Source organism: Melanerpes formicivorus, unplaced genomic scaffold, assembly GCF_026170545.1.
Source record: "Melanerpes formicivorus ecotype bairdi unplaced genomic scaffold, bMelFor1.0.p_v2 SCAF_11, whole genome shotgun sequence".
NCBI lineage: Eukaryota > Metazoa > Chordata > Aves > Piciformes > Picidae > Melanerpes > Melanerpes formicivorus.
This window is the reverse complement of record NW_027142363.1, coordinates 2,501,685-2,517,551: the sequence shown is the minus strand read 5'-3', so window position 1 is coordinate 2,517,551 and position 15,867 is coordinate 2,501,685. Positions and strand designations below refer to the sequence as shown.

Here is a 15,867-nt window from a genome sequence, read left to right as displayed (position 1 = left end):
CTTAAAAAAATATCACGACTATTTTTGTCTTAATTGCTATTGTTTCCTAATTTACAGCAAATGAGATAAGGATCTCAAGGTACAGGTAATTGACCAATACTCACTCCTAGAGATAACTAACCCACTATGCACTGCCCCCTTTTCCATGTTCTACTTCCCATCTGTGACAAGAATCAGCACATTCACTTCTTGATAGCTGTGAAAGCCTCTAAGCACTGAGGTACTATTGGGATTTCTTTTCCTGTAATTAACTTGCTGTTTGATGTAAAGGCCTAAACTACAGACTAATAAGAAGCTAGCTGCTAGAAAATGATGCAAGACAATGGAACTAATGTGGGGGGAGGCAGAGAACAAAGATGAAACTAAGCAGAATTTCATTAGAGAAACAAAACACAGACAGATCATTGAAGTGCAATGAATACCCATTTTATCTGTGAAATAATTCAGCTATTTCCTACATATTGCACACATTGGGCAACTTTATCATGCACAAGATTCAAAGTTCACAATTCCAACCAATACAATTAAATTTTTCTTACTCCAATGAAAATCTACATCACACTTTTTTATTAACCTAGAAATTAATTTACAACACAAAATTAGTTATGCTGCTGCTGCTGCTAGCTTTGAAGCTGTGCCCCAACATGTCATTGAAGTTTTCTTGATAGCTCTTCTTAAGACATTTTTACTAGCAATTCCTTGTCAAGAGATGCCTGTGGCCAAGAAAGCCAATGACATCCTGGCTTGGATTAGAAATGCTGTGACCAGTAAGGAGGGGATTGTCCCCTTGTACTCAGCCCTGGGGGGGGGGGGCACACCTCGAGTATCGTGTCCAGTTTTGGGCACCTCCATACAAGAGAGATGTGGAGGTGCTGGAGCCAGTGCAGAGGAGGGCAATGAAGCTGTGAAGGGCCTGAAGAATAAATCTTATGAAGAGCAACTGAAGGAGCTGGGGCTCTTTACTTTGGAGAAGAGGAGGCTGAGGGGACACCTCATTGCTCTCTACAACTACCTGATACAGAATGAGATCCTGAGGAATTTTCCCCTGGGATGTCTGACTCTCTGCTCCAAGAAGAAATCTTCCACTTTATCTAAAAATGCAGTTTAGTGCTCTTCCACCAGAAGAGCATTGAGTTAATTTATAGAACACTAAATGAAGGCATCTGAATTTGCAGTCTTTCTCTCCTTCTTCAGTGCTCCTCAATTACTACTGCTGCCACAGTGAAGTGTTTGGAAGTATGGCTTTCACAGTATCAGCTATGACATTCCAATCCTATTTCTTATTATTGCAGTAAACTCTATCGAATCAAAATTAAAAGTTCATGTGGTTGCCCATTTCCAACAGTGGGCAAAAGCAGGTATCTAGAGAGAAGGACCATTCATTTTCAAGATATAACAATGACTATTTTTTCTTTCTAACCTCATCTCCTCTTGCAGGCTATGCATTATGCACAAAACTAACATGGAATTCTGCACTACATATTCAAGCAGTCAGCATAGGTAAGTAACAATTTCAAATGCCCCATGTAGCATTTGAATATCACTTTTAAACAGTGAACATTCTCCTACTGAGGCTTTAAGCACTCCCCTCTTCCCTGAGAAATACTGAAGGAGATTGTGATGGTGTTCCTCCCCAACATCACCCAGATCAGCGAGACACAGACATCATTCCAAAATGGTTTGAGTTTTAATTATTATGGAGTTAGACACTATCAATCCAGCACCACAAATGTAATGCTTGGCTAGTACATCCAAACCTGCTGTTCAAGAAGAAAGGCCAAAGTCATGACCTGGAATTGCATACTAGCAATGCTTCCAAATACAGAAAGTTTCCCAAGAAGAGAAGAGTTGCATTTTAAAGCCAAGTTTCTTGTACAGAGTTCTCTCAACATTATTTGTTTGTAGAAACAGACTTCCCCCAGTGAGCTGATGAAAAAGCATAGCCCTGGCAAAACCTAGCACTCCTACTGCTCAGCAGAATGTATTTGCTCTCGACAACTACCTCAATTCTACTACTTAGCAGGAAGACATTTGAATTTTTATTGCACTTCTATCTTGCAGCAAAAGAATGCAATGAGACTGATGCTAAGGAATCATGCACTGAGGATTTACAGGTAGATCAGTTTTGTTTGTTGTTGATTCTTATTCTTTGTGAGCCATTTTTTGGCTTTTTTGGTGGTTTTTGGTTGGTGGGTTGGTTGGTTTTTATTTGGTTGGTTTGTTTGTTTTTTAATACACAGCATATGAAAATAAATGCCAACTCCTGACACTGAGAAAGACTGGCCAGCTATGCCCTGCGCTTCAGGACTGCTGGTGTGGGATGGATGAGATATCAGCCACCTGTAAAATTCAAACATGTTGGGAAAAACATTAATTCAGAATGTACACTTTGAGAGTCACACCTTTTGCTAAGAGTTTATAACAACCCTGAGATAGGAGCTATTTACTTTCCTGTGCAGTTATTAAAATAAACGTGGTACATAAGAAGATTCCTGAGAACAACTGTATGAGCAGACACAGGCCTCTGTGCATGGGTAACGATAAAACTGAATGCTCCATACTGCCAGTTTCAAAAGGTCACACTGAAGTATCTTCATACAGTAAGAGGTAAAAGGGCTCCAAATATACCCCAGATACATATGCTTGAATTTACCAGCGAAGAGGTAGTTTCTGTGACTCAACAGCACCATCTGAAGCAAAGAGAAACAAAGGGTAAATCAGAGCCAGCAGAAACTAGAAATCAATGCTTATAAAAAAGCCATGATGTGGCACCATGAGTGGTAGAGGCCATCAGGGCTAGCCAAGACTGGACTACCTTGTTAGTCGCAGGGACTGAGAGGCAAAAATCCAGTTGTAGCTTGAGCCAGCAGCCCTTGCCTCCTACAGCTTCACAATACTGCTTATCAGCTGCTCCACGCTGCCTCGTAAGGAGAGAACTCCACACAAGCCTAGTCTAGCGCACTTGGCCTGCCTGCAGTGACCAACAGACACTCCAAGCATAACTGTTGACCACAAAATTGCAACATACCTCTGGGAAGAGTGATCTTGCTCTCACCTGGACTCCATGATCTCAAAGGTCTTTTCCAACCTGGTTAATACTATTCTAATTCTATTCTATTCACTTGTAGTCCATAGTTCCACTTCAAGCACTAAACAGCAGAATAACTCTGCATAAGATGTTATCTCGGGAAAAGTGATGAAATCTATGTCTAGTTGTTAACATAAATTCAGCATTTTCTAGACCTATTTAAAGACAAAGCAAAACCACCAACCCCAAATCAAAACATGATATGGAATCTTATGTTCTTCTTTTGGCATTGCCATTCAAACCAACACAGTGTTTGCCTTTCCATCTTAATGTGGAATGACAGCTAGCTTTGAAATACACTGACACTCCAAAGAACTAAACTGCTGCTTTGTAGAGTGTGTTTCAAAAACAGTACCTTGAGAGATTCCTATTTATGCTAGCATAATTAATGTGCACATCAGAACACCCACCCATTAATTTACCTGCCCATTTCAACTTGTTCATTGTTATCCTCAGGGTTTGATGGTTTTTGATTTGTGGGAGATTTTAAGATCCTGTTACATGGGAAATGAAAGGAGGTGACTGGTTTATTTAAGACACTCACCAAATACTTGAAAGCAATTTCTCTAAGTGATGCTTATTAGTGTTAGCATATTTCCAAAGTGCTACCATAATAATTGCATGATGACAGCATGACCTGTTGCAAGGTCTCTGCTCATTACAGTCAACTGTAACCAGGATACCTAAATCAACATTATTTATATTGTGGCATATATATATATATCTATACATATATTATTTTTTGGTTTGTTTTTCCATAAAGAACAGTCAGAGATCAGCAGTCAGGGCCTCTGGTACTTCTTCATGCTATGAAGGAAAAGATTCACATCTGCCTAATGATCACATGAACCACTTACGACAATCTAGATTAAATTAAGAAGCCAACTGGTTCATTCCAGGCACAGAAAGGATACGGTTCAAATTGAAGTGCCTTGTCTGTCTGTAAATGAGATCTACTACTCGAGGTGCAAAAAGGTATGTCTTAATGAGCAAAAAACTCTGCAGAGATTTTGCTTGCTCTTCAAGGCAGTAATAATTGTCCTGCTATTCCCGCTCTTTCACTGGAATAAGGACCAAGTCTCCCACAACTTTCAAAGTTATTCTGAACTTCTTGCAAGATGAAATGCATCTGTCAGATGGAGGGCAATTGCATCTGCATTTGGTAGAAAATCAGAATTAATTTTAAATCATTGAGATGTGCTGCTTCCATAGAAATGGTCTTGGAATGTTCACTAAATCAGCTCTTAAAATTTAGCAGAGATCTGCAATTGCTTCGTGTGGATGTTACGCATACAAATGTTTCATAGGGGTGGAAGTGTTACAAAATCTGACATAAAAGCCTTTGAAGCCTGGTGCTGGAACCATCTCTATTCACTTCTCACAATAAAAAGAATAATTAAAAGAAAAAAAAAAGGAAAGTTAAAATACAATATTAAAGTAATGCCTGCCTGTTGCTGTGTACAGCACCAGAAGAGCTGCTAAGAACCAGTCTCTAAAGAACATTACCTTCCAAAACTAATTTACAATTTATTACAGACAGTTGAGAACTTCTGATGCCATGCTTTCAGACTGTGAAATAAAAACCCCAAACTGAATGGTGTTGCACAGTGTAGGCTTACCAACCTTCTGAAGCAGGTCCAGGTCTGAGGGGGAAATTTCAACCCACCACACATGTGGAAATGGCAACTGGGGTTGCTTAGCCTGGAGGAGAGGAGGCTCAGGGGAGACCTTATTGCTCTCTACAACTACCTGAAGGAAGGTTGTAGCCAGGCAGAGGTTGGTCTCTTCTCCCAGGCAACCAGTACCAGAACAAGAGGACACAGCCTCAGGCTGCACCAGGGGAGGTTTAGGCTGGAGGTTAGGAAGAAATTCTACACAGAAAGAGTGATTGCCCATTGGAATGGGCTGCCCAGGGAGGTGGTGGAGTCACCGATCCTGGAGGTGTTCAGGAGGAGACTTGATAGGATGCTTGGTTGCATGGTTTAGTTGATTAGGTGGTGTTGGATGATAGGTTGGACACAATGATCTTGAAGGTCTCTTCCAAGCTGGTTTATTCTATTCTCTTCTATTCTAATGTGGAAGCTAGAGCACAACTCTCCAGAGAGGCCTAAAGCTTGGCTTTTTTTTTTTTTTCCTTTTCCCCTGAGGCAACAGGGGGAAAAGAATCTTGCAATGATGAGAGAACAGGCTTAAAACAAGGTGTTTGATGACATTTAAAATCTAACAGGGAAATGAACTAGACTAACTCAGTGTTACCACAGCCTTTGAAAAATCAGGTGTAGCAGAAAATGCCCTTTCTGCAAGTTCACGCTTTCAAATTCTCCTCTCTTTGTACTTCTGAATATGGCATGCCTAAAAGGAAGAGCTTTAAGACACATCAAAAGATTTACAAGATACTCTGACTTACGTGGTATCATTCCACTACCTTTCCCTCCTTGCCTGAGCTACAGGTATAAAGACTTCAGGAAAGATTTTCACCATTTGCCCCCCAATAATGTCTTTTGGTAAAGGGCTGTCAAGAGGTACTCAGAGTGTGATCAGGCAGAGCTTCTGCCAGTTTTGTATTCCACCTACCAATTCTCAGGTTTTAGGATAGAAGATTGTTCAAATAAATAGGAAATCTGAGAGCTGTTATTGCACTCCAAAATTTCCTGATGATTGGCCTATCAGAGAGGTAACTCTGGACACATCAGCCCGTAAGTTGAGAGCACTACTATGGAGTGTATGTACACAAGCCAAGCAGCACCGGTCAACAAACAGAAGCAGAGGATACCTGCCTGACTTCAGTCTACTGTTGATGATTCTTTTTGTGACACTAGTGATGATTATCAACAATAGTAACAATAAGAATACTAATAACACTAATAATAATAATGAATAGAATAGAATAGAATAGAATAGACCAGACCAGGTTGGAAGAGACCTTCAAGATCATTGCATCCAACCTATCAACCAATCCAATCCACCTAATCAGTTAAACCATGGCACCAAGCAGCCCATCAAGTCTCCTCCTGAACACCTCCAGTGATGGTGACTCCACCACCTCCTCGGGCAGCCCATTCCAATGGGCAATCACTCCTCAGAATAGCTAAAAAAAGTCTAAGAACTGTCTGTAATTTGTTGAATTCAGTCCATTGCTTCATGCCCCCAGCTTTTATAAAAGAATAGACTATTCAGTGTATGATATTTGTCACCCATAAAAAAAACAAAGAGTCTGCTTCAATGTCAGAAAAATGGTGTGTTACAACTCTTTGAGGAAAGCCAAACACATACAAACAACAAGATGACTTCCTCTCTTCCCCTCTAGCAATGCTGGAAATTCAAAGTGAAGAAAAGCAAAGCACAAAGCAGAGACAAGGAACCATTAGAGATTACTTGCACAACAGCATTCTGAATTGGGCACAGGAAATATTTCCCAGTAATGATTTTTCATTCCTTTGGTTTCCAAAAAAAAAATAGAATTGCTGAAGTGATAAATACTTTACATGGATCTTCTTCTTCAAGAAAGGAAACCAAGCCACTGAAACAAGTGAAATTGCATCTTTCACATTTTCCCCCCCTTCAGATAATGTCATTACTCATTCTCTTCTGTTTTTACACAGCCACACTATCATGGCAGCTTATTTCACTACTTGTTTTCTTATTGAGAGCTTAATGGGAACATTCTGTTGCCAGAAAACAATATATCCTTTGAAAATCTGATACTGATACACTGGGAGAAAGGAACAGAGAGACAGACTAGAGAGACTAGTAGAAACATCTTATTTCCTGAGCCTAGCCTCTGAATAAAGATATCCAGTAGTAAGTATATCCAGTCTGTCATTCTGAATACATACAGATGCAACTGTAACCAAAACACATATGTATCTCCTAAAGTCCTCTCTCCTCAAAAGAGACAAACAGCTAGATGAATTTCTCTCTGAAAAAGAACATTATGAATGAAACAACCCCACAAAAATTATTTTTCCATGCTGTGGAACACCAAGGCTCTGCTCAAGCTCTCAGAGTTACAAAGAGTCCATATGACAAACTAAGCTTCACAAAGTGTTAAAATAGTTACAATGTGTAACATTTTAAGGTACTTGGAGACTGCAATAAATAGACTAGACTAGACTAGAATTAACCAGGTTGGAAAAGACCTTTCAGATCATCTAGTCCAACCTATCACCCAACACCATCTCATCATCTAAACCATGGCACCAAGTGCCTCATTCAGTCTCTTCCTAAACACCTCCAATGATGGTGACTCCACCACCTCCCTGGCAGCACATTCCAATGGCCAATATCTCTTTCTGCTGAGCCTCCTCTTCTTCAGGCTAAGCAACCCCAGCTCCTTCAGCCTCTCCTCACAGGGCTGTGCTCCAAACCCCTCCCCAGCTTTGTTGCCCTTCTCTGGACACCTTCCAGCAACTCAACATCTTTCCTAAACTGAGGGGCCCAGAACTGGACACAGGACTCAAGGTGTAGCCTAACCAGTGCAGTGTACAGGGGCAGAATGACCTCCCTGCTCCTGCTGGCCACACTGTTCCTGATGCAGGCCAGGATGCCATTGGCCTTCTTGGCCACCTGGGCACACTTCTGGCTCATGTTCAGCCTACTATCAACCAGCACCCCCAGGTCCCTTTCTGCCTGGCTGTTCTCAGCCACTCTGACCCCAGCCTGCAGCACTACATGGGGTTGCTGTGGCCAATGTGTAGAACCCAGCACTGAGATACTGCATCCAAACTTCAGGGGGTTCTTAAATCTGAGTTAATCACAGCATATGAATTCTAGGATGACCACACTTAATGGCTCACACAATGAATTACTGAATGCATTTGAGAGAAACTTCAGACAGAGCTTTTCCTACAGTCCCAACATTCTGTATGAAAAAGACAAAGGAAAGGAAAGCAATCTGGAAGTAGGTAAACCTATTGATTGAATTCAAGGTGAAGAAACAAATCAAAACATTATTTAGTCAGAATATTGTAGTCTTTAGATTAATCTTCAACTATTGAGCCTTCTTTTTTTCATAAACAACAGCTAATTAAAACTAATCAATGCCAATCTAATCTAGTTTAATTATAGCTCACTGAAAAGTTTCTGAACTTGTTTTTTTTTCTCCACAGCTGCATTTATGAAAGAACAGAATGATAGACACTTCTTGCAGAGTTAGAAATGCAGATGATGTGCAATATTTTGACTGTATCACAGTTTGTTAAAAATGACACTTTTGAATGCTTGAAAAGAGAAATTCCTCTAAAAACCTGTGCTGCAAGTGTGAAGTATAAAGTTACAAGGTATAGAGGCCTATTACTGCATTTGTTCTTCAAAACAACAAGAAAAGTGAAAGCTGGCATATAAATAGAAAGGGAACTCATTTATTTATATACAGGGAACTCTGATTTGTGTTTTTGATTCATTAGCAAGCCCTCACACCACATAAACTACTGCATCAGTAAACCTGCTTGTATCTGCTGGCACATGGTGACAGAGGGGAGGCTGAGGGAGCAGGTTATGACTCTCAGGAAAAGGCCAGGGCACCACCTTGCCAGTCTGTACTATGGGAGCAAGCTTCAACTCACCTCTGCAGCAAGCCTAGTGAGTGGGTGCACGTGCCACGTCCCAGCCATCCAAGCTGAGGGCCAGAAGGCTTGACGGTGGTTTCCCCTGGCTGAAAGCTGCTGAGCAGGGTGAAACACCAGTGGATGGCAGCAGTCACTGACACCCACACACACATACAGCTGAAGGAAAGAAGCTGAGGCATGGGTCCAGCCTTCTGCCTTAGCTTCCCCAGCCCCAGAGCTGGTCCAATGATGGCAGCTTGCTGTGGGTAACTGTCTGAGGGGTTTTGAGCCTGCTGTTGCTTCTCCTGGCCTTCCCAAGAGCCTGTTGATGGCACAGCTTTCTGAGGTGGTGGTTACCTCTGGCTTTTGCTGGTGCTACAAACCCCACATGCCACAAGTGTGTCCAGCACCCTGTGCAGGCTTCCTGTCGTCCAGGGGGCTCTGTGAAAGGGGAACTCGTTATCACAGTATCACAGTCTCACAGTATCACCAAGGTTGGAAGAGACCTCAAAGATCATTGAGTCCAACCTGTCACCACAGACCTCATGACTAGACCATGGCACCAAGTGCCACGTCCAATCCCCTCTTGAACACCCCCAGGGATGGTGACTCCACCACCTCCCTGGGCAGCACATTCCAATGATGAATGACTCTCTCGGTGAAGAACTTTCTCCTCACCTCGAGCCTAAACTTCCCCTGGCACAGCTTGACACTGTGTCCTCTCATTCACAGTCTCATTCTCCCTTTGGGGTAGACGGTTCCGCATGGGTGCAGAGCCAAAGCTGGTGGCGTCCACCAGTACTTGAGCACTGCAGAGCCTGGCATGGACATGCTTAAGATTATGTTTTAAGTAACATTTCCTTTTATGCTGTAATCTAGGTTGTATCATTTTTATTTCAAATGTAATTACTATTCTTGGTGTAACTTGCATGCATACTTACAGCCTGCTGCTAGTGCTACTGCACCAGTTTTTGCACCATGCCTTTTCATGTTCATCAACGAGTTTTCAAAAGCCTTATGCAACAAAATCCCTTAATTTAAAAACAAATAGATTTTAAAATACCTAAGTTTCTCTCTCCAAAATACTTGAAGGAATATTTAATGCATGGCATTTTATTTTTAAGGCCAAAGAGCCTCGCAACACCAAACCACTGGGGAAGATGGTGCTGGTTTTACTGCGTCCAAAAGACAGCCAACACCACAAGTGTAAAGAAAGTAAATGAATTACTGTATAAATGAACTAACAAGTGGGAAAAGGAAGCTTTGCAGATGAATTTCCTATCAGTGAAATAGAGTTAAATGTCAACCCCAACAGTAACACCATCAGTCAATGCTCATGATTACAAAAAAAAGTGTTCTGGTTACTGCAAATCACCTTCTAGCTCCTGCAGAGCTCTCCTGCAGGAAGAGAGGCTTGGTCTCGGGAGTCCTAATTAGGAGTTGTTTTACTATAGAAAAGTCATGAAAAACAGTGCAAGAGGTTCATGTAGGGAACCAATCTCTATTTAAATCAATAGATTTGAGTTTAAGCCAATTTGAAATGATGCAGAAAGCAAAAAAAAAAAAATTGTTAGGAAGCAGAAAACCAAAACCCTACAGTGGCATAAAAAGTAAATATTAGTGCTGTGAAGTATCCCAATGACCTAAAATGCTATTTAGAGCCCCTTGGGATGGATCTTATGCCTATTCTAGGCAAGAAAACAGCTAACCTGGCTTGTCTAACTCTAGACAGACAAACAGATGTATCTGCAAGATAAGGAGACAACATGTAAACAAGTTCACTGAAAAACCTGGCACAGCTATTTCACATGTTCTGCAGGGCTTCCCCTAAGTGCAGGGCACAGGTGATAAGCAGAGCACAGAAAAAGAACATTTCAAGGAAAGGATCAATTATAGTTGTCTAGAGCCTTTCTTCAGGAGCAGGATGGAAAATGAAGCCAAAGGAAAATGAAGGGCTGCACAGACAGAAGAGTTTTGTAGTGCTAAATTAACTATTACTTTCAGGAAATGGGAGTGTCTTTACACTGAAGTTAACCATGGTCTGATGGGTAACAACAGTGGCTACACCATGTTCAAGGTGAGATGAGGAGAAGACTTCTGTAGTAGTCTCTAGGTTTTACAGTTTCTATTAGTCCCTGTTCAGCAAATGAGGATGTAGACTAAATCTTAAGGTTTGTTGTTCTGTTAGGGGTTAAACCAACAACAAAGAATTTTAGTCAGACACTGATTTCCCTTCAAATCCTCCTATTTAAGAGGGCAAAGATCTATGTCTTCAAGTACCTTTCCACACAATTTCTGGTTTTGATTAGGTTAACATTAGATGCATATTGTATTTCAATATCCCTACAGTTGCAGATGAATATACTTGAGTACATATTGAAAGGGGTTTTTTTCTCTTATTTCCAATTAAAGAAAACAAACACTCCCACTATTTAACACAGGCACATAGTGTGAATGCTTGGGGCCTCCTCTTCAAATGTCACTTAAGTTCAGACAATCAAACCTGTATTATCTATGTCAACATCTTCACGGAAACGTAGCTGCAGAGCAGGAAGCCCTTCAAGAAGCATCACCTGTGCCCCTACTAAAACACTGTGCAAAAGAACTTGAAACCTTTTTGCTTTCTCAAAGTCATGTGGTATCTTTTAACCAGTACTGGCCAGTCTCAATATTAAAATCTGTCTAAACCAAAAGTTGGCTTGAAGAAACTCCAGCTACATCAGGATTGTTGCTCCCTACCTGCTTTGGAATCAGAGCATTTAGACACAGGACAGGTTTCAAAGCATTTACTACTTTTTTTTACTATTGCTTTTAAGACAAACTGGCCTACAGAAGGACATTCATCACTGTCATGCTCATTTTTCACCAGGCATATGGAAGTTTTTCCTTTCTAGGTTAAGTCTTCCATGGCAGATGGGCACATGAAGCCCCAGAGGTTACTTGCAAAGCTGCACAGAAAAAGGAAACACAGATCTGAGGAAACAATCCTGCCAATAGGAGTGTTACATGGGAACCAATTTACTGAAATGACAAAACACTCCTATTTGCACTTAAGTTTGCATGCATCATTGATTGCCTGTACTGGGATACAAGCAATTGGGAAGGAAAATAAGAGCCTTCAGTGAAAATTAAACATCCAGACTCATGAAAAGGAAGAATAATAGCATTTTTGCAGTGCTTTCTTCTTGATACCTGTATGAATAATGGGGAACCACAGAGTGAAAAGTGAGAAAGGTGGGAGAAAGCCAGAATCACTGTTTGGTGTTCAGTGGGGCACAACTTCTCTCAATAGGAATCTGCTTGCATGTATGGAGTATAAATGACATGCCAACAGAGGTGCAATTATTCCAGATCTTTAAAGAGGAATTCCAGGATACATTTGAGAACACAAATTTCCACTCCTAAATAAATGCTCTTTAGAAGCTATTTGTTTTCCCCTAAAGTGAATATAGCATTGAGAAACCAGAAGAAAGGGACCTGGGGGGTACTGGTTGATACTAGGCTGAACATGAGACAGCAGTGGGCACACTGCTGGTGGCCAAGAAGGCCAATGGCATCCTGGTCTGCATCAGGAATAATGTGGCCACCAAGAGCAGGGAAGTCATTCTACCCCTGTACTCAGCACTGGTTAGGCCACACCTTGAGTCCTGTGTCCAGTTCTGGGCCCCTCAATTTAGGAAAGATGTTGAGTTGCTGGAAGGTGTCCAGAGAAGGGCAACAAAGCTGGGGAGGGGTTTGGAGCACAGCCCTGTGAGGAGAGGCTGAGGGAGCTGGGGTAGCTTAGCCTGGAGAAGAGGAGGCTGAGAGGAGACCTCTTGCTCTCTACGTGCTCTCTCTATTGCTCTATTCCATTCTATTCCATTCCATTCTATTCCATTCTGTTCTATTCTATGTTGCTCTGATATCTTTGTTTGCAGTAAAAGAAGATAGAAGATATTTATGGAAGGGCCTAGGAAAGCACAGCTGTTAAAGAACATTTCCACTTCTCCCTCCACCCCACAGAAGGTTTCTCTCCCTTACCCTCAGCATCTGCTGAAAACTGGAAGTTAAAGAACTCATTGGTCACTGGAGTTGCTTAACAAGTTAGTATGCTGCAATACATGGGTTATGTACACTGGGTTGCAAGCAGTCTGAATTTCTGTTGTCCTTCAACATTTATTACAATCTTTTCACCTTTTACATACAGCAAACAATAACACAGTTACTGAAACATTTGTAGTATTCAAAGACACACACTATTAATTGCTCTATCAACCTGCACTGAAACCCTGGACTTAAGGTGATGCCATGGAATTACTGATAATTGTTTCAGCCTTAGCAAGTCACTCTGTGACAGAGACATCTGCAGTTTTGCTGGAGTACTTTTAAAACACTGCTTCCTTAACTACTGCAGTGGCATTCATTTGAATGGGAGGGCACACAACTTGCACATTTTGCTGCCTGACTACCTCTGTGAAAAACACTTATCACATTAATTTCTTCACTCCTTGGAAAAATGTCTGTATCTCACTGGAAACAATCATTTTATAATCCTGAGCTGAGTTGTTCTGTGCTGAAGCTGCCTTATATCAAGGAAGAGAACATGTATCAGTACATGCAATGCCTCAAGTGAATACTAACCATTGCCTTGCTGTTTTCCAGGTTCTTAATCAGAAACATGCATTTTGAACATAGTTTAATGGAAGAAGGGTGATACACATCCCCTTTGGTAACACATAAAACTTAACAATAGAAATAGGAGTCAAGATTCAACTAACACTGCTGTAATTTTCAAGTGTTTCACCACCAGATAACTGAGACTGTCATTTACACAATGCTTCCAGCCCTTTTTCCCCCCTGAGCCTATCACAACTGCTCATTGCCTGCCTCATTAAGACACTGCTCTTCACCATGAAGTAACAAAATACATCATCTGCTTCCAGATTACTTCCTGACAGTTGATAACTGAAATAAGCACAGAGCTATCATTATTAAATTTACTGTTACCTAAAAAGCTCAGAAGAATATGACAGAGATGATAGACAACTCAGGTGTGCAAAGCAATGCTCAGCACCTGAAAAACCTGTAGAGCAGCAACTGAACATACCAGTCTGAGTTGTAAATCAGAGTATCCTGAATTAGAGATTATCACAAGTTATTTCTGTTAAAGGTAGGAAACACACTGATTTTATTTTCATGTCTTATGACACATCTCACAGACAGGAAAAGCAATGCATATTACCTCTTGTACTAAACCTCTCTGAAAGCATTTATACTCCGAACTTCAGCACTGTGATGAATACTGTGGATGTAAGATGATGCCAGATCATTTTATTGCCCTGCCAAGTACCCTGTAAATGAGAAAATAAAAGACTTATTCCTAAGATTACTTACCCATGAAGTTCAGATAGCTCTCTCCTCCGAGTGCATGAGTAATGAGACGAATCATTTTATGAAGCTGTATTCCACGATCGATAACTGGAGTGAGAGGCGAGAGCACGCTCATGTTTGTGTACATCTCCGCATCCATCAGCCGAAAGGCCAACGTCTTATCACCAACAAGTGCCTGCAAGAGTTCAAAACAAATGAAGACAACATTTGGGTACACCAGAAGTGGCTCCAGTATCATTTTTATTTCTTAAGCAGCTGCTCTGTATGGTGAGGGGAGATAAGATTGGTGAGAAGATGAGGACACAACTTGGTGGTCGCAGCCCAGTCCCTGTTCACAAAGTAAACATCCTACAATCACTGATGATCACCAGGTCACAGTGACCCTAGGTTCCAACTACTGCAACTTTGTATTTGGGGGTACTGGTTGATAGTAGGCTGAACATGAGCCAGAAGTGTGTCCAGGTGGCCAAGAAGGCCAATGGCATCCTGGCCTGTATCAGAAACAGTGTGGCCACCAAGGGCAGGGAAGTCATTCTACCATTGTACTCAGCACTGGTTAGGCCACACCTTGAGTCCTGTGTCCAGTTCTGGGCCTCTCTGTTTAGGAAAGATGTTGAGTTGATGGAAGGTGTCCAGAGAAGGGCAACAAAGCTGGGGAGGGGTCTGGAGCACAGCCCTGTGAGGAGAGGCTGAGGGAGCTGGGGTTGCTTAGCCTGGAGGAGAGGAGGCTCAGATGAGACCTTATTGCTGTCTACAACTACATGAATGGACATTGTAGCCAGGTGGGGGTTGGTCTCTTCTCCCAGGCAACCAGTAGCAGAACAAGAGGACACAGTCTCAAGCTGTGCCAGGGGAGGTCTAGGCTGGATGTTAGGAAGAAGTTTTTCACAGAAAGAGAGATTGCCCATTGGAATGTGCTGCCCAGGGGGGTGGTGGAGTCACTGTCCCTGGAGGTGTTTAAGAGCAGAATGGATGAGGCTCTTGATGCCATGGTTTAGTTGATGAGATGGTGTTGGTTGATAGGTTGGACTTGATGGTCTTTTCCAACCTGGTTATTTCTATTCTATTCTATTCTATTCTATTCTATTCTATTCTATTCTATTCTATTCTATTCTATTCCATTCCATTCCATTCCATTCCATTCCATTCCATTCCATTCCATTCCATTCTGTGAGTGCCATCACAAGGCACTATAATCTGCTGCCAAAATGGAACTATGTAAATTGAGGCAGGGATGTTCCAGAGTTGAGTTTTGATTGGATGCTAGACTCAGCTTTCTGTTTTCCCCTTGCAGCCTTTCATGATTACTGGGGCTCTTCATGCTGATTAAAATACAAAGCATGCAATCAATACACTAATAGCTGTCTGACCCTTTTTATGGTCCTGCATTTTACCTGACGGGATCAAACTCTGCAATTAATGCTGAGAACTATTTTGCCTACAGAAATCCGATGTGAAATGGTGCTGTCAATTCAGTAAACCACAAAAGACTTACCAGTTTGCTATTTTGATAGGAAACAGTGGAAGGAAAGCAAAAATCTCAAGCAAAGTTCCTGGGATGTAGAAATAAAGGGCTACTCTCAACAGGCCTGATTTACAGATGCAGAATGCATTTGAAATATGCAATCAGGAATGTGATTTGCTTTCCATCATTTCACACAGCAACAGAAACTAGTAATTCTGTCTAAAGACACAGACGGAATTACTAACTTGCTAGTGCTTACTGTTACTTGAAAGGCCACACAAATGCCATGTAACATTTGGAGTGTTTGGATGTAAAGAGCTGGGTTTTGTTCAATTAGCTCCATTCTCCTTTTAGAACAGAATAGAATAGAATAGAATAGAATAGAATAGAATAGAATA

The 15,867-nt window shown here is 41.5% G+C and overlaps 1 protein-coding gene across 2 annotated transcripts in view; it reads right to left on the bottom strand.

Annotated features, from left to right (window-relative positions):
- Positions 1–15,867, bottom strand: part of GBE1 (1,4-alpha-glucan branching enzyme 1) — a 130,150-nt gene that overhangs the window by 27,949 nt on the left and 86,334 nt on the right. For both annotated transcript variants that reach the window (XM_068144421.1, XM_068144422.1), the window contains exon 12: positions 14,008–14,179. In XM_068144421.1, the coding sequence (XP_068000522.1) occupies positions 14,008–14,179 (172 nt within the window). The remainder of the gene's footprint in view (positions 1–14,007; positions 14,180–15,867) is intronic.